The sequence below is a fragment of the Amblyraja radiata genome, chromosome 4 (assembly GCF_010909765.2).
Source record: "Amblyraja radiata isolate CabotCenter1 chromosome 4, sAmbRad1.1.pri, whole genome shotgun sequence".
Taxonomy (NCBI): Eukaryota; Metazoa; Chordata; class Chondrichthyes; order Rajiformes; family Rajidae; genus Amblyraja; species Amblyraja radiata.
The window spans coordinates 112342105-112362393 of record NC_045959.1 but is presented as its reverse complement, the minus strand read 5'-3'; the positions used below and the strand labels follow the sequence as shown (position 1 = coordinate 112362393).

The window sequence follows — 20289 nt, the reverse complement described above, 5'->3', positions numbered from 1 at the left end:
GCTGTACAGCACCAGAGATCCTGGTTCGATCCTGACCATGCGTGCTGTCTGTATGGAGTTTGTACGTTCTCCCTGTGGCCGCGTGGGTTTTCTCCTGGTGATCCGGTGGCCTCCCACATGCCAAAGACATTTGAGAGGCTAGTTATGGAACACATTAAATCCAGTCTCAGGCAGCCCCTGCATTTTGCCTACTGCTACTATAGGTCCATGGATGATGCCATTGCTCTAGCCCTAACACTCATCCCTGGAACAACTGGATAAGAGAGACTGACGTCAGACTCCTATTCATACGGTAGACTACAGCTTTACCTTTAACACAATTATCCCATCCAAGCTCATCACCAAACGCACGGGACGGAGTCAGCACTCATCTCTGCAACTGGATCCTCGACTTCCTGACTAACAGACCCCAATCAGTGAGGATAATGGACCAATCATCCTCTACGATAATTCTCATCACTGCTGCTCTGCAAATCCAATTAAAATGTACAAATTCACAGACCATTATGGGCAGGATGTCAAATAATGATGAGACGGAGACAGGAAGGAGATTGAGAAACTTGTGACCTGGTATCGAGGTAACAACCTCACTCTTCATGTCAGCAAGACAAAGAAGATAGTGGTCGATTTCAGAAAGCACGGCACACATGCCCTGGTTTGCATTGAAAGCGCTAAAGTAGATATGGTTGAAAGCTTCCAATTCCCAGGAGTGAATATCACCACCTGGACCTGGACCACACATATTGAAGTAATGGCCAAGAAAGCACACCATTGCCTCTACTTCCTAAGAAAGCTTAGGAAGTTTGGCATATCGTCAACATCTCTCACCAACTTCTACAGATACGCCATAGAAAGCATGATGTATCAAGTTCAAGTTACATTTATTGTCACATGCACCAATGGTACAGTGAGATTTGAGTTACCATACAGCTTAGAGATCAATGCAGGGCCCAATGCTGCTTGTGGATTATATCAATGACTTGCATCAGAATGTAGAAGACGTGATAAGTAAATTTGCAGATGTCACTAAAGCGGGTGGTATCACAGATAGTGAAGATGGTTATCAAAAATTACAGCAGGATCTTGATCAGTTGAGCAAGCAAGCTAAGGAGTGAATGGTTAATGGGGTTTAATGTAAATACGTGTGAAATGTTGCATTTTTGGATGTCCAGGGCAGGATCTTCGCAATGAATGGCAGGGCATTGGTACGTATTGTAAATCAGAGTGATCTATGAGGGCATGTACATTGTTCCTTGAAAGTGGTGTCATAGGTAGACAGGGTGGTCAAGAAGGCTTTCAGTACATTGGTCTTTATCAGTTAGGGTATTGAGTGTAGAAATTAGGATATTATATTACAGTTGTACAAGACATTTTGCATTTTGGAGTATGGTGTTCAGTTATGTCAAGTCAAGTCAAGTCAAGTTTATTTGTCACATACACATACGAGATGTGCAGTGAAATGAAAAGTGTCAATGCTCGCGGACTTTGTGCAAAAAGAAACAAACAAACAACCAAACAAACTACAAACAGAATGTAACAGAATCACATATTCTTTTTCATATTGTGGGCGGAAGGAAAAAGGGAAAAAAACAGCAATTTTTTTTAAAAAGCAGTAGAGTGGTTCAGTAAAGTTAGTCCCTGGTGAGATAGGAGTTTACAGTCCTAATGGCCTCTGGGAAGAAACTCCTTCTCAACCTCTCCGTTCTCACCGCATGGCAACGGAGGCGTTTGCCTGACCGTAGCAGCTGGAACAGTCCGTTGCAGGGGTGGAAGAGGTCTCCCATGATTTTATTGGCTCTGGAGTTGCACCTCCTGATGTATAGTTCCTGCAGGGGGGCGAGTGAAGTTCCCATAGTGCGTTTGGTCGAACGCACTACTCTCTGCAGTGCCTTCTTGTCCTGGGCAGAGCAATTCCCAAACCAGATGGTGATATTTCCGGACAAGATGCTTTCCACAGCCGCTGAATTGAAGCACTGAAGGATCCTCGGAGACACTCTGAATTTCCTCAATTGCCTGAGGTGGTAAAGGCGCTGCCTTGCCTTACTCATGAGTGCTGCGGCATGTGATGTCCATGTCATATCCTCAGAGATGTGGACTCCCAGGTATTTAAAGCAGCTCACCCTATCCACAGTATTCCCATTTATCCTCAATGGTGTGTATGTCCTCGGATGATGTGCCCTCCTAAAGTCCACAATCAGCTCCTTAGTTTTTTTGATATTCAAGAGGAGGCTGTTATCCTGACACCAGAGTGCCAGATCAGCCACCTCCTCCCGGTAGACCTTCTCATCATTGTCTGAGATCAGGCCCACCACCACAGTGTCATCAACAAACTTGATTATTGAGTTGGAGCTGAACATAGCCACACAGTCATGTGTGTACAGGGAGTACAGTAGGGGGCTGAGGACGCAACCCTGGGGCGATCCTGTGCTCAGGGTGAGGGACTTCGATGTATTCCCTCCCATCTTGACTACCTGTGGCCTGGCGGTGAGAAAGTCCAGGGCCCAGGCACACAAGGGGGTGTTGAGCCCTAATTCCAGTAGCTTCTCGCCCAGTCTGGTGGGGACTATCGTGTTGAAGGCTGAACTGAAGTCTATGAACAGCATCCTCACGAAGCCCCCCTTCTGGCTATCAAGATGAGAGAGAGCTGTGTGCAAAACCTGGGAGACCGCATCGTCCGTGGATCTGTTCGGACGGTATGCAAATTGTAACGGGTCCATGTTGCGAGGGAGGAAGGCGCAGATGTGTTTCTTCACCAGCCTATCAAAGCATTTCATGACTACCGAGGCGAGGGCAGTCTGGGGAGGCATTTTTTGGTACCGGTACAATGATGGATTTTTTGAAGCAGGCAGGGACCACAGACTTGTCCAGGGAGAGGTTGAATATTGTAGTGAGCAACGGAGCTAGCTGCGTAGCACAGGACTTGAGTACTCGCCCCGAGATGTCATCGGGGCCTGCAGCTTTCCTCGTGTTCACCCGTGTCAGAGCCCTCCTCACATCGTGCTCGGACAGCGAGAATGTGTGCACATTCCTCCCTTCAGCTTCGTTAGCCAGCCGTATTGTCGTGGCGGTATTGTCGTTAGTCGGCAGACCTGGAGTGGTGTTGCCCATCTCGAAACGAGTGTAAAAGGAGTTCAGGTCATCAACTAGGGAGGTGCCGGCACTTGCGGATGAGGGTGGGGTGTTGGTTACAGTCCGTAGCCCCTGCCACAGGCGTCTGGTGTCCTGCTGCTCCATCTGTGACTCCATCTTGTCCCTGTACCTCCTTTTTGCGTCCTTCACCGCTCTTCGCAGTCGGTAGGACTCTATCTAGTAGACGTCCATGTTTCCTGATGCCAGGCCCGAGTTGTAGGCAGCGGTGCGAGCATTCAAGGCAACACGAATGGACCTGTCTACCCAGGGTTTTTGATTTGGAAAGGTGCTTACCCTTACCGATGTTATCGGTTATTGTTGCGATGAAGTCATGACTGCTTCCGCGAACTCACTGATGTCACTGGAACTTGCTTGGAACATATTCCAGTCGACATCGCTCAGTGCATCTTGCAGCATGGCTTCTGACCGGTCGGACCACCGCTTTACGTCCCTCGTCTTTACCGCTTCCCGAACTATCCTCTGTTTATACTCCGGCAGCAGGAAAATGGCAGCGTGCCCAGATATTCCTAGGGGAGGGAGTGAAACGGCCTTGTAGCCCTACCGGAACGGCATATAGCAGTGGTCTAATGTTCTCTCCCCCCGTGATGTGTTGGTAGAAGTTCGGCATGACCTTCTTGAGATTAGATTTATTAAAATCTCCAGCCACCACCATAGCGCCATCCGGGTACTTGTTTTGATGTCGACATAGCACATCGTGTAGGACCAATAGTGCCACGTCGGTGTCCGCCTGCGGTGGAATGTAGACGGCTGTGACGATCACTGAGCCATACTTCCGGGGAAGGTAGGATGGGCGGCATGAGATCGTCAGGTGCTCCAGGTCCGGCGAGCAGGAGCGGGAAAGCATCTTGATATTTCCAGGGTTGCACCAGTAGTTATTGGTCATGATGACAACTTATTTTTGAAAGATGTTATTAAGCTGGAAATGGTGCAAAGAAGATTCATGAGGATGTTGCCAGGCCTTGAGGGCCTGATCTACAGGGAGATGTTGGGCAGGTTAGCCTGGTGGATAACAGGTAATTGTATAGAGGTGTATATGATCATGAGAGGAATCGATGGTGTGAATGTAAGAGTCTTTTAACAGAACAGGGGAATCAAGAGCCAGAGGACATAGGTTTAAGGTGATAGCGGAATAATTTCATAGGAATCCGAGGGGGCAACCTTTTTACACAGAGGGGTAGGTGTATGGAATGAGCTGATAGAAGAGGTATGTTGAGACAGGTACTAAAACAAACATCTTAAAAAAAGTAAATTAAAAACATTTTGGGGGAAACAACATATTTCAGAAAATATGCCAGTTCCGTACAAACAAAGTCCCAAATTTGCCAATTATTGAAGTTTTACCAATATCAGGGCAGCCTTTATATAAAAAAGTTGTGGACATTCTTTTTTTCATTCATCATACAGAGTTCCACATGCCCTCATATCAGTGAGAATCTGAGATTAGCCTCGACCATTATCTTTCATTGTTGCCGTGCATCAAAGTACAGGTGCACAACCTTTTATCCGAAGATCCAAATAACGAAAACCTCCGAATAGCGGACATTATTTCGGTCCTTGAAGAAAGGTCCTTGAAAACGTTCACCGAGGGCGGCCCGCAGAGGTGACAGCGGAACCTCCGGTCGGTCCTCGAAGAAAGGGGAACTAAATCCCCATTCATAAAAGAGAAGGTGAGGGTATATTGCGCGGGAGGGTTAATAATTGACAATATGCTGCTGCCTGCCCGCTGAGTTAAAAAGTTCCCACGGTAGACTCACGATTGGGAACTTTTTAACTCAGTGGGCAGGCGGCAGCAGAATATCGCTCTCTTCAGTTTCACCCCACCTACACCCCTCTGCTTCCCGGCCATGTGTGTGACCCCTTCTCTCCCCTCTCCAGCTCCCCGCTCATTGCACCGGCGCGGGGGCTTTGCACTGTCTTCACGTCGACGATGCCAGCAGGTCAGTGCCAGTCCCCAGAGACGTCAGAAACAACGGGACACCGATCCCCAGGCCCACTGCAAGCACGGAGATCCCAGAGACCCACAGACAGCAGCAGCCCAGCCCCGTTCCAACTCCAGAGCAAAACTGCAAACTGGCCGGAGACGTCAGGACCACCAGAAGCCGTTCCCCGAGCTGCGCCCCCTCATCGAGACACCGACCCCCAGGCCCACTGCAAGCACGGAGATCCCAGAGACCCACAGCCAACAGCAGCCCAGCCCAGCCCCGCTCCAACTACAGAGGAACCTGGGTTGCGGATGACGGGGCGCAGCTCTGGGCGTCGTAGGGGCCCATCGGGGAGCGGGTTCCTGTTGGTCCTGACGTCTCCGGCCACCTGCCATCCTCCGGAAACTGTACCGCCCTTGCAGGAGAGTGGGGTTGTTTGCAGTTGTAGAGGGAGGGGGCAAGGGCAGTACAGTTCCCAGTCTCAGCTCCAGTCCAGGGGGGTGGCCGGAGACGTCAGGACCAACGGGACACCGACCCCCAGGCCCACTGCAAGCACGGAGATCCCAGAGACCCACAGCCAGCAGCAACTCCAGCCCAGCCCCGCTCCAACTCCAGAGGAACACGTAGGGGCAGAAGCTGATGGTGTGCAAGGTACGTCTTGTTCTTGGGGTGGCGGATGAGGGGGCGCAGCTCGGGCTGTAGGCAAACTGCCACTTGTCGCCGTAGCGGCCCATCGGGGAGAGGATTCCTCTGGAGTTGGAGGGGGAGGGGGGTATTGTGCTGTTTGATCGCCCCCTGCTATCCCAGGGACAGCGGCTTTTTAGACTGGTGGGCAATCACTTCCAAAGTTCTGCCCACACAGTCAGTACACCTCTCCTACACTGCATTTCATACAAACATTTATTCTGCAAGAAAAAACTACATTGAAGACTCAAACTCGCGACCGAGTAACCGCCAGGATCGAGGCACAAACTCGCGACCTAGCTCGGGGATTCAAGAATCCCCGAGCTAGGCCGCCTAAGGGCATGTAGCCCCGCTAGGGTGACATGAGTGCGAGAGGTGATTCAATGCTGCGGGCACATTTACAAATTCAGGAATTCATTCAACACACTGCATTAAATGGCGGCGCCCTGGTTGGCTGCGGCTGCATTGACTCTCGTTAGGGATAGCAGTAAGTTTTCTAAGGTGCGGCTTCATAACTTGCAGCGGGCAGGCTGCAAGTTAACGTACGATCATGGGGCATTACTGAGATTACAACGGTTAAGCAGTAGAGACTACGTGGACGTTGAACTCGAGGAATGCCTGCACTGTCTCGGACTGCTGTGTCGGGAGAACCCAGCGGCCTGCAGAATTGCGGAGACATTCACAAACACTGGCTGCTACAGAAGAACACGGAGGCGGCGCTACAGAAGGACACGGAGGCGGCGCTACAGAAGGACACGGAGGCGGCGCTACAGAAGGACACGGAGGCGGCGCTACAGAAGGACACGGAGGCGGCGCTACAGAAGACAGAAGCGGGGCTGTCGAGGGGGGCTAACGGCGAGGCTAAAGGCTAACCCGTGGAGGACACCGCTCCCATCCGTTCTCCTGTCGAATGTCCGCTCTCTGTAAAATAAAATGGATTATCTACATCTGGATCTCACAATAAAAAGGGAGGTGAGAGACTGCTGCGTTATAGTTTTGACAGAGACATGGCTAAACCCATCTGTACCTGATGCGGTTGTTAGCTTAGGGGGGCTAACAACTTTCCGGCTCGACAGGGACACTGTTTTGACTGGTAAATCCCGGGGTGGGGGTGTGTGCATCTACACAAACAACAGCTGGTGTAATAATGCTACCGCTGTTTCCAGCCACTGCTCTCCGGACATAGAGTTTTTGACTGTGAAATGCAGGCCATTCTATCTGCCACGGGAGTTTACTGTGGTTAGCATTACTGCTGTATACATCCCCCCCGCAGCCAACACTAAGGAGGCTCTGCGTATTCTCTACCGTTCCATCAGTGAGCTGCAAAGAAATCATCCAGAGGGCGTTGTCATTGTTGCTGGGGACTTTAACCAGGCCAACATTAAGACTGTCCTCCCTCATTTCCATCAATATGTGGACTTTGCTACACGTGGAGAGAATACGCTGGACCGGGTCTACAGTAACATCAAGCAGGCTTTCAGAGCAGTACCCCGGCCTCACCTCGGCTCCTCTGACCACCTCTCTGTAATGCTCATCCCAGCCTATAAGCCCCTGCTGATCAGAGAGAAACCCACTGTGAAGCAGGTTAGAGTCTGGTCTGAGGGAGCTACAGAAGCACTCCAGGACCGCTTTGAGTGCACGGACTGGGACATGTTCAGGACAGCAGCCACTCACAACCAAAACATCAATGTGGACGAGTATGCCATGTCAGTGTCAGGATACATACAGAAGTGCATGGAGGACGTCACTGTCATCAGGAACATCACAACCCGGGCCAACCACAAACCTTGGATTACTGCAGAGGTGCGTGCCATGCTGAAAGCACGAAATGCGGCTTTTAAATCTGGTGATTTGGGGGCTCTGAGAACAGCGAGAGCCAACCTCAACCGCGAAATTAGGAAAGCAAAGCGCGCCCACGGACAGAAAATCCAGGGTTTCTTCCAGGACGATACCAACACCAGGAACATGTGGGAAGGCATCCGGGCCATAACAAACTACAAGGCCCCTCAGATGTCTTGTAAGGATGACACAGACTTTCTAAATGAACTAAATAATCATTTCGGCAGGTTTGAGGCACTAAACACCACTACAGTGAGGAAATTAGAGCCACAACCAGGAGAACAGACACTGTCTTTTGAAACTGCTGAAGTCCGCAAAATCCTGGAGGGTATTGACCAGCGAAAGGCAGCCGGACCGGATAACATACCGGGGCGTCTGCTTAGGGGATGTGCCGACCAGCTGGCTCTGGTTCTGACAGACATTTTTAACATCTCCCTGAACCAGGCCATTGTTCCATCATGTTTCAAGACAGCCACCATCATACCAGTTCCCAAAAAGTCTACAATAACCTGCCTGAATGATTACCGCCCCGTAGCACTCACACCAATAATAATTAAGTGCTTTGAGAGGCTTATTAAGCAGCACATGGTCTCTAAACTCCCCTCCAGTTTTGACCCGTTCCAGTTTGCTTATCGCCCGAACCGCTCCACAGAGGATGCTATCTCCTCTGCAGTCCACCTGAGCCTACAACACCTGGAGGAGAGGAACACCCACGTGCGGATGCTGTTTGTTGATTTCAGCTCAGCATTTAACACGATAATCCCCCAGCATCTGGTGAGCAAACTGGCACCCCTAGGTTTCAATACCATACTATGCAACTGGATCCTGGATTTCCTTTCTGGAAGACCCCAGTCTGTGCGGGTGGGGAAGAACACCTCCTCGGTCATCACACTGAGCACCGGCTCCCCTCAGGGCTGTGTCCTGAGTCCGCTGCTCTTTACATTGATGACACATGACTGTGTCGCCAGGTCCACTACTAACCATATCATTAAATACGCGGATGACGCAACAGTAGTGGGCCTCATCCGCAATAACGACGACCAGGCATATAGAGAGGAGTTGGAACAGCTGGTGAGCTGGTGCAGCAGGAACAACCTTCTCCTAAATGTGAACAAAACCAAGGAGATTTTCGTCGATTTCAGAAGGAGAATTCAGCCCAGTCACACTCCACTTTGCATCAACAACTCAGCAGTGGAGCAGGTGAAAAGGATCAAGTTCCTGGGGGTGCATATAACGGACACCTTAAACTGGTCCACAAACATTACATCTCTGGCAAAACGGGCACAGCAGCAGTTGTACTTCCTCCGCAGGTTGAGATGTTTACACCTCCACCCTCCCATCCTCGCCACTTTCTACAGAAGCACAATTGAGCCGGTCATGACCAGCTGCATCTCTACGTGGTACGGCAGCTGTACAGCTGCGGACTGGAAGTGCCTTCAGAGAGTGGTGAGGACAGCGGAAAAATCATTGGGACTTCTCTTCCTTCCATCATGGACATGGGGTACAAGCGCTGTCTGATTAGAGCTAAGGGCATTACCAGAGCCCCCACACACCCACAATTTGGACTGTTTATACTGACTAACTCTGGGAGGAGGTACCGCAGCATGAAGAGCGGGACAACCAGGTTCTGCAACAGCTTCATCCCCAGGCCATAAGATTACTGAACAATCAACAAAACCGAGGCTAGAACTTTTTAAATATCGACACTTTTAAAAACTTTTTATATATATTTATTTTACAGAACCATGCACATGAGGCATTTTTATGGACGCACCTAGCACTTTTACTTTTACTATTTACCTGATTTGGAGAGTCAAATGCAACGAAATTTCGTTCAAGGTGCACTGTGTCTAGGTGTATATCTGAATGACAATAAAGTTTTCATTCATTCATTCATTTCATACAGACATTTATTCTGCAAGAAAAAAAGACATTGAAGACTCAAACTCGCGGCCAAGTAACTGCCGGGATCAAGGCGCAAACTCGCGACCTTGCGGATATGAGCCGAGCACTCTACCACTGAGCCAGCCATTAAAATCTACGCTAAAAAATTTCCATTACGAAGGCCGACAAATTCTGATTTACGAAAAGTGTCTGGTCCCAAGGCTTTCGGATAAAAGGTTGTGCACCTGTACTAATACATGATTGCCCTAAATCAATCACTATTTAACACGGAATGAAGGAGTTGATGTTGTGGACAAATCTGGAATCATAAAGGAGAATATTAAAATGTAGCTTTTGCTGAACCAGATTACAATATAATTAGAAAGTGCAGGAGTGAGGAGAAATGTATGCTGGTGAAGGATGAGAGAAAACCAAAACAAATCTGTTAAAGGCACATTGAGCCCAGTTATCTTACATAGAAACATAGAAACATAGAAAATAGGTGCAGGAGTAGGCCATTCGGCCCTTCGAGCCTGCACCGCCATTCAATATGATCATGGCTGATCATCCAACTCAGTATCCTGTACCTGCCTTCTCTCCATACCCCCTGATCCCTTTAGCCACAAGGGCCACATCTAACTCCCTAACCATAGGTTGCTGTTTAGGTCTCCTAAGTGGGACAGGCCCTTAACTAATCAGCAGCTAATTAAATATCACACAGTGCACAATAAAAGTTGCGAGTTTGTTTGCAATATTAAACTCGGGCATCTGGATTAGTAAGTGTATTTCAAGCGACCATATTCTTGGATGTTAAAAAGAGTTACATGATGGCAAATCTTACTCACATTTTTTACTACCTATACAAATGGCAGTTTGTTGAACGTCTAAATGTATGAATTTGAAATTCAGAGCTGTGCTTGAAGGTGCTCCCAATTAAAACATTTCAATACTCATGAAACCTACTGAGCCAACCTGAAAAGTGAACATGGATTTGTGCCTGGAAGGTCATGTTTGACTAATCTTCTTGAATTGTTTGAAGAGGTTACAAGGGTAATTGATGAGGGTAAAGCGGTGGATGTTGTCTATATGGACTTCAGTAAGGCCTTTGACAAGGTTCCTCATGGAAGGTTGGTTAAGAAGGTTCAATTGTTGGGTATTAATGGTGGAATAGCAAGATGGATTCAACAGTGGCTGAATGGGAGATGCCAGAGAGTAATGGTGGATAACTGTTTGTCAGGTTGGAGGCCGGTGACTAGTGTGGTGCCTCAGGGATCTGTGTTGGGTCCACTGTTGTTTGTCATATACATCAATGATCTGGATGATGGTGTGGTAAATTGGATTAATAAGTATGCAGATGATACTAAGATAGGTGGTGGTGTGGATAATGAAGTAGATTTTCAAAGTCTGCAGAGAGATTTAGGCCATTTGGACGAGTGGGCTGAAAGATGGCAGATGTAGAAACATAGAAACATAGAAAATAGGTGCAGGATTAGGCCATTCGGCCCTTCGAGCCTGCACCGCCAATCAATATGATCATGGCTGATCATCCAACTCAGTATCCTGTACCTGCCTTCTCTCCATACCCCCTGATCCCTTTAGCCACAAGGGCCACATCTAACTCCCTCTTAAATATAGCCAATGAACTGGCCTCAACTACCTTCTGCGACAGAGAATTCCAGAGATTCACCATTCTCTGTGTGAAAAAAGTTTTCCTCATCTCGGTCCTAAAAGATTTCCCCCTTATCCTTAAACTGTGACCCCTTGTTCTGGACTTCTCCAACATCGGGAACAATCTTCCTGCATCTAGCCTGTCCAACCCCTTAAGAATTTTGTAAGTTTCTATAAGATCCCCCCTCAATCTTCTAAATTCTAGCGAGTACAAACCGAGTCTATCCAGTCTTTCTTCATATGAAAGTCCTGACATCCCAGGAATCAGTCTGGCGAACCTTCTCTGTACTCCCTCTATGGCAAGAATGTCTTTCCTCAGATTAGGAGACCAAAACTGTACGCAATACTCCAGCTGTGGTCTCACCAAGACCCTGTACAACTGCAGTAGAACCTCCCTGCTCCTATACTCAAATCCTTTTGCTATGAATGCTAACATACCATTCGCTTTCTTCACTGCCTGCTGCACTTGCATGCCTACTTTCAATGACTGGTGTACCATGACACCCAGGTCTCGTTGCATCTCCCCTTTTCCTAAACGGCCACCATTCAGATAATAGTCTACTTTCCTGTTTTTGCCACCAAAGTGGATAACCTCACATTTATCCACATTATACTGCATCTGCCATGCATTTGCCCACTCACCCAGCCTATCCAAGTCACCTTGCAGCCTCCTAGCATCCTCCTCACAGCTAACACTGCCCCCCAGCTTCGTGTCATCCGCAAACTTGGAGATGTTGCATTCAACTGTTCTTTAGACAATCTCTAAATATTCTTTCCCCCCAGTTCCCATTGACTCTATTTATACTTCACAATGCCTCAGGAAAGCAGCCTTTTCAAGTTTGTTTACATTTATTGTCACATGCGCAATTTAGGTTACCATACAGCCATACGAATAAAAAAGAACACAACACATGATATAATTTAACATAAACATCCCCACACAGCGGAATCAACGTTTCCCACTGTGAGGGAAGGCAATAAAGTTCAGTCATCTTCCTTCCTCTTTGTTGTTCACCTGTTGTCGGGGCCTCCCGAGCCCTCCGCAGTCAGCGTCCCGATGTTTAAGCCCACTCGCCGGGATGATCAGAACTCTGATGTCGGAAAGGAAGAACATTCTCAGCGGCATGGAGTTCCGAATCGACCACTTCTTACCAGAGACTGCGGTTCCCGAAGTCCACAGGCCGAGCTGGGCGGAGATTCAACACTGGCGGCCCTCGGCAAAGGGATCACCGGAACTCCGCGATGTTGAAGTCAGTGCTGCCCGCGGCTGGAAGCTCCGCAACCATAGCTCCACGATGATAAAGCAGCAGGTCCAACACTTCGGAGCTTCAACAAGCGATCCCTGGTAAGGTATCGCCCGCTCCGCAATGGCAAATCAGTGCTGTGCCGCCGCTGAAGCTCTGGTCGGTCTCCGGCAGGAAAGGCCGCGCCAATCCAGGTGGGGGGGGGGGGGGGGGGGGAGGGGGGGCGAAGATACGACTTGGAGAATAGTTGCATCCTCGCCAGGAAGTGACTGAGAAACGGTTTCCCCCTTACCCTCCCCACCTCCCCCACATAAAAGGGCTAAGAAACCTACAAAACATACTTTTTAAACAGACTAAAAATATCAAAAAGGTGAAAAAACAGACACTGTCGGCAGAGGCTGCCATCATACGGAGCCCCTGGTGGTATTCCAGCATCTGCAGTTCTTTCTTGAACATAATCAAAGATCACTCACACCTCGGTCATTCTCTCTACTCCCCTCACCCACTCAGCAGTTATAAAAGCTTGAAAGCACGTACTAGCAGATTCAAGAACAGCTTCTTTCATACTGTTATCAGACTCTTGAATAGACCTTTTATATACCAAGGATGGATTTCCAATCTACCTTGTTGCAGCTCTTATACTTTTCTATCTCCATTTTCACTTTAGCATTACCTGATGTACTCAGGTATGATATGATTTGTCTGCACACCATGAAAACAAAGTTATCTCGGTACATGTGACAATAATAAAATATAAAGTGAAGTTCTCCAGGGGTTTTTGCTTTTCTTAATGCATATTAATAATTTGGACTTGGTCGCAAAGAAGATAATTCAGGTAGCACAAATCATGGAAACAGTAAATTGTGAGAGTGATAAAGGGAGGTTTAACAGTGATATGGACAGACTGCTGGAATAGGTGATAATGTGGTAAATGAAATGTAATACTGGGAAATGCAATATGTTATCAATTGGGATGAAGATTGAGAAGAGAGAGAATAAACCAAAAAACACGATTCTAAAAGAGAGAGGTCTGGGCTTTCCATGGGCATATCATGTTGAATGCAATAACAAGTTGATAAAGTGTTTAAAAATGCATTCTGAACAGAGGCCTTATAAACAGGCATGGAATGCTTGAGCAAGGGAGTCCTGATAAACTGTTATTACACAATGGATTTGCCAGTATTCTATGTGGGCACCATACTTTGGGAAAGCAGTAAAGACTTTACAGAAGATGCAAAAGAGGTTTATCAAAATACTTCAAGGATGAGGGGGAATGAATTAAGGTAATTGGAAGAAAATTGAATTTATTTATTTAACTCGAGCCTGAAACATATTGTCAGTGATTGAATTGGAGACAGATTCAACTGTAACATTCATTTGGGATCCGGAAAAGTACCTGAAAGGAAAGCATTAACAGGGCTATGGGAGAATTGGGAATAACCAGATTGGCATTGGTATATAATAATAATAATAATAATAATAATAATAATAATAATAATAATAATAATAATAATAATAATAATAATAATAATAATAATAATAATAATAATAATATATTTTATTGTTATTGCACATCAGTGCAACGAGATTTGGTATGCAGCTTCCAACCGATGTCAAAAAATAAAAAAATAAATAAACTGTGCGATGTGACCATCTGAGGGAGACAGTCCAGGTGGGATGGGGGGCACTCAGCAGGGCCGGTTCAGAGCCGCTAAAGCTCTGGGAATGAAGCTGTATCGTTGTGTGTATTGAAATATAATGAAAAACGTTTGTTTTGAGTGCTATCCAGGTGGATCGTACCATATATGAGCACAAACAGTGGTGCGGAAAAAAGAAAGCAGAGGGCAGATTAGTGTTACTGCTAGAGAGAAAGTGCAGATTAAAAAAAAGAGTGCAAGTGCCGTAAAGAGGTAGGTTGGGAGATTGGTCTTTCCTACTACTAGTACAGCTTTGATGGATTGAATAGCTACCTTTTGTGGTGTAACCATTTATTTAATGATTAGCCTCTCCAAAGATCCAGACGTTCATCAACTGTACGCATATTCTTCCATGATGGTCTTTCTCAGTCTGGCCGACAATTACTAATGGGGTGCCACAGGATTAATACTGGCTCCTTGGGCATTCCTCGTGTATTAATGACCGATGAGAAGACACAGCACCTTTGCTGATGAGATAAATTTCAGTGGAAAAGTAAACAGTGGTGATGAGACAAATTGTGCACAGAAATATAGACAGTTTAAGCAAGGGGAGTGAAATGTGGCAGATGAATTATAATTTGGGAAAATGTGGGATGAATATAAGAACAGCACACTTTATAAATATGTTAAAAAATAAATACAAGTCTTCATATTTCAAGGGTTCCTGGTATGATTATGCTTGACACATGGAACATAAATATGTAGGTGAATTAAGCAAATGTGATGCTGTTCTTGTTGCAAGGGGTAGAAGTGCAAGAATAAAGACATCTCGCTCAGGTGTTACAGGACTTAACTGATGCCTCATTTGGAATTTTATGGGCACTTCTGCTCTCTGAACATTTATAACCAAAATACCTTGGAGTCAATGCAGTGTTGATTCACCGTATCAATTTCTGTAACAGTGGGGTGATATTATGAAGATAATTGAGCAAGATTGGCCATACTCTCTGCAATTTAGAAGAATGAGAAATTATCTTAATGAGGCATTTAAGATTTAAATTAATCTGATGAAGGGTCCTGGACCTGAAAAGTTATTTGTTTCCCTTTCCACACATGCTATCTGACTTGAGTTTTTCAAACATTTTCTATTTTTATTTCAAATTTCCAGCAACTACATTTAAAAAATAATTATGTATATAAATGAGTTTCACAGGACAGATAGAGAGAAACAGTTTCCTCCAGGAGTAGAATCTAACAGTAGTAGGCACAGCCTCTGAATTCATCTTGACAAGTCCATTAGTTCATTTTATCTCATTAGTTCATTGTTTTTAATACAAATCTGCTGTAATTACACTAATTCTATGTTTTCTAAACTGCTCCTGAACAGAATGTATCGACGGACGTCAAATATGGTTGGACTAAGCTACCCACCTTCAGCCATCGATGCGTTGAAGGTACTTTTTAAGCCTTTATTTTTTATTCTATAGCAATCACCTAATCTTAAGAAGCAAACTTTATGACTTTATCCTTTTGAAGTTTGGTGCATTCATTTACCAGAAGGCAGATAATAGATTTGGACACAGATATTCACTTGCAGTCTTTCATCTATTATGAATTTAATTTAAACACTGGAAAGTTATGATGAATGCAAGCATGGTGTAGCACCTGCAGTTCCTTGTGTCTACACACTGCTCAGACCTGTTTGCCTAATTTTCTTTTCAGCTGAATGAAGCTAAGAGCTTAAAACTAAATTTTAAGTGTGCCTAAATTTTGATTTATTTTATGTCTGTTATAGATTACGATTTCTGTCTACAGTAAATATATGAGAAATAATGACATGGTCAGCTTTATGGACCCAATTTTCTTATTTTCAGGAAATACTAGAGCTTCAAATGTGTATATAGAAAGTTAGGAAACGTATTATTGAATAGTTTTAATTTTCTGCAATAGTTCAAAATGGGTGACAACAAATAAGCAACCATTTTACATCTCTTCTGATTGTCTGGATGATTGCCCATGGCACTTGTATATTGACATAATCAGGAAGATCAAAAGTATTAAAATATAATTGGCTGGTGTGAGTAAGAAAATGTAGATAGGGTAATAAAAAAGGCTTTTGGCACATTGACCTTGTATTCTGTCTTTACTTTGTATAGTAGTCATGTCTCTACTGTTTATTTCATTCCCCTTACATGTTTTTCCTCTACCTGCTAAATTTTTGTAGGGTGTCCTTGAGACTCTTGAAAGGCGCCTATAAATAAAATTTATTATTATTATTATTATTATTCGTCAAGAATATTGAGCATAGAAGTTGGGATGTCATGTTGCAGTTATATAAGACGTTGGTGAGGCCGCATTTAGAGTGCTGTGTTCCATTCTAGGCACAATGTTATAGGAAAGATGTTATCAAGCTGAAGAGTGCAGAGAAGATTTATGAGGATGTTGGTAGGACTCAAGGGCCTTAGCTATTGGGAGAGGTTGAGCAGGCTAAGATTCTATTCTTTGGAGCGCAGGAGGATAAGGGGTGATCTTATAGAGGTGTACAAAGAACAGTATAAAAGGTATGAAAGGTATAGATCAGCTAGACGCACAGAGTCACTTGCCCAGAGTAGGGGAATCGAGGGACATAGCTCAAGGACATAGGATTAGAGTGAGGGGGAAATGAATGAATGAATGAATGAATGAATGAATGAATGAATGAATGAATGAATAAGTTTATTGGCCAAGTATGCACACATGCAAGGAATTTGCCTTAGTGCTCCGCTCGCAAGGAACAACACGACATGCAGTAACAATTGAGAATGACACATAAAACATTAAAACATTAATAATAAAACATTACAGTTTAAACATGTGAATGAAATAAAATACCAGAGCAAAATGATGTTACAGACTTTTGGTTATTGAGTAGAAAACTACTCGTGGAAAAAAGCTGTTTTTATGTCTGGCTGTGACGGCTTTGACAGTCCAGAGTCACCTTCCAGAGGGTAAAGATTTAATAGGAACCCGAGGGGTAACTTTTTCACCCAAAGGGTCGTGGATGGTTGGTACAAGCTGCCAGAGGAGGTAATTGAGGCAGGTACTATCAAAATGTTTTAGAAACATTTAGCCAGGAACATGGGTAGAATGGGTTTAGAGGGATATGGGCCAAACACAGGCAGGTGGGACGAGTGTAGATGAGACATGTTGGTCAATGTAGGCAGGTTGGACCGAAGGGCCTGTTTCCATGCTATATGTCTACATGACTCTCTATGACTGTCAAAATTGTAGAAGGATTGGCAGGTAAACACAAGCCCATCTGCAAACTACAATACTGCTACACTGCCTATAATGCATCCCATTCAGAATAGAAGCATATCCAGCTTTTCCATTATCGTTCCTATATAGTATAAATCCCTAATTGGCCCAACCTTTATCTGATGGCCACTTATTATTTATATGCCTATAAAAGACATCTATCCCCAATACAAAGTTAGTTGATAACACATCCAGATACAATGAGAAAGGATGCCACAAGGGTTATGGATCCAGCCCTCTTAAGGTGCAACCTGTCCATCCTGATCAGATCCTTCTACCTCAGAATTGGTCCTATTGTCCCAACAATCTGAAATCCTCCCTCTTTCATCATTCCATCAACATAGTCTTGTGAGGTGGTGACGTGAGGAATAATTAACACACTGTGCAAGATTGATATTAACACCCACAGGAATGCCTATCTGACCCTATGTCTGGGATTCCTGAATTTGTAGTCTCTATTCCTTCTTTACAGTCTTCAGACCCATGGTGCTGTCTTAAGAGCTGAGCTTCTTTAGGATGTTGTCATTCACCTGTTTCTTATGCTGTGGGGAAATTTGAGGGAGATGCACAACTTAAGAATAACGCCATTTCTATCCTTTTGGACGCCCACCCATTTACAATTCCAGATTCTCTAAGACCAGGGAGTTGTCATTTCTGAAATTTATGCTTCAGGAAACCCAAGGCGTGCTCTGCAATGACTCCAGCTGTTTGTCAGGCATGGAAAACGTTATCTCATGTTGCTACGGGGATTTCTTTCTTTTGTAGTCTTTTTGAACATTTGTAGATCTCACATACTGCAAGGATCACAAGCAAAAGGCTTCCTCTGCCCTGTAAGGAACCCTGTTCTGTTTTTGAATCACTTACTAACTTTTTACTTTGAACTACTACCCATATCTCTGTGTTTATTTTTTTGATACATTTCTAGTTTTGCTGGAGATTTACATTTGAGAGCCATTCCTCTTTCCCAGTCTCACAAACATCTTGAGTTAAACACTGCTTAAGTGTGGAGTGTGTGCATTGCTTAGTAATTTAGTCCTTACATTTAACCTAACAATGAGACATTTATCTCTCTCCTACAGCACAGAGATGCCTTGTGGGTTCAGAATAATTATCCTTTCACTTCTGATGATCAAGTTACTTTGAGTCTTTCCCAGTTAATCCCTGAAGTGGAAGTGAAACCTCTCTGATAGTTCACTTCTAATACCTGAGAATAAATTCAGTATTTCCATTTTGTCCAAATCATTTGCCCTGGTGCTGCATCATCACATTGTGATCGATAGTCTTTCAATCTCCTGCAGATGATAGAGAAATTGCAGTTCATCTCTATATCTATTTCTATCTCCATTGTTGTGGATGACTGGGTATTCTAACATTTTTGTATTTTTTTCTTGCCAATTTGATTATCTCAAGGTCAATTTCATTGGCATTTCTTGAGACAATACGACAAGCATTGACTGCAGCCGTGACTGATCAATATTAATTCTTTACATTGTAGGCCAGAATGCTCATCAGTACTTCCCACAATCTCTTTGGTGATCTGGCAATGACTTTGTGCTTCTGATCACTTGTGCATGAGCAGTTTGTCCATGTGTGCATTGGTGAAACTTGAACTATCTACAATCTCAGCTAGTACCCACAAAATATTTGTTCTACGCAGATCTGAGAAAATATCTGTCATTTTCAGAGGGAGGCGGATTCCTCCTCAGAGCTCCCTTGAAGCCTTTTAGTTAAGGCAAATTTTCCATTCACCATCTACGTTCTCAATTTACTTTGCGATTAATGTTCTGGCTTATCTACTTTGGCAGTTATATCTCTCTTAGTCAGACTCTCCAACTCAACTTTTTCCTCGAAAGTCTCTGGAATACATCTTGTGTTTGTACTACCAACATATAAAGCAACTGAATATTTGCCTTCCAGTTTCTCAGTTCTACAAAATACATTTGTGAGTTGTGCTGTTGATTGCTCGCACATTCATGATCCATTCATGGTACAGCTTTATCAGTCAGCTCTGCCATACTCTACCACATCTTTCTCGTCTACTTCCATCAACTGCGCATCATATTTCTCATGATTGTTTGGGTTCAGCACATTCAGAGATGATCGATGAAGAGTGAAGAATTGTAAATCGACTGCAAGTGAACAATTGATTTGAACTGGACTGTTTCAAAATTGATGGCTTGTTTTGGAGGACTTTGCGCATGGATACAAAGTCCATTTGTAATCTCATCAGTTGTTCTTTCACCATTTGCTTCATATTGGTAAATGTAGTGAGTGTACCTTCCACAAAATGGACCTTGTTTTACACTCAATTACACAATGCTTTTAGCTGGTACGCTGAATTTGACCCTGCCTATATTTCTCTACAACTCAGCTATTCAGAACTCTAGAAACATTTGTGCGAAAAAAAGCACCCTGCCAGATTCGGAGACAATTTCATCCCAGCTGTTAAAACGGGCAACTGAATCATCCTACCACAACCAGAGAGCAGTGCTGAACTACTACCTACCTCTTTGCTGACCCTCGGACTATCCTTGATTGGACTTTGCTGACTTCACCTTGCACTAATTGTTATTCCCTTATCATGTATCTATACACTGTAAATGGCTCGATTGTAATCATGTATTGTCTTTCTGCTGACTGGTTAGCACGCAACAAAAGCTTTTCACTGTACCTCGGTACTTCTGACAATAAACTAAACTAAATCATTTAATATTATTTTTTTATCTTTTGGCAGAGATGATTTACGACAATGTTGACGGGTCTCGAGGGCCTGAGTTATATGTAGAGGCTGGGTAGGCTAGAACTTTATACCTTGAAGCGCAGGAGACTGAAGGGTGATCTTACTGAGGTGTAAAAAATTCTTGTGGGTGAATCTGCAGAGTCATTTTCCCAGTGTAGGCGAATCAAGTACTTTAATGACATAGGTTTAAGGTGAGAAGGGAAGGCTTTAATAGGAACTTGGAG

The 20289-nt window shown here is 44.7% G+C and overlaps 1 protein-coding gene across 1 annotated transcript in view; it reads left to right on the top strand.

The window, feature by feature from the left end:
• pde1c (phosphodiesterase 1C) overlaps window positions 1-20289 on the top strand; it is a 267349-nt gene that overhangs the window by 132744 nt on the left and 114316 nt on the right. The window contains 1 exon segment of the mRNA XM_033020269.1: window positions 15416-15482. Coding sequence (XP_032876160.1) covers window positions 15416-15482 — 67 coding nt within the window.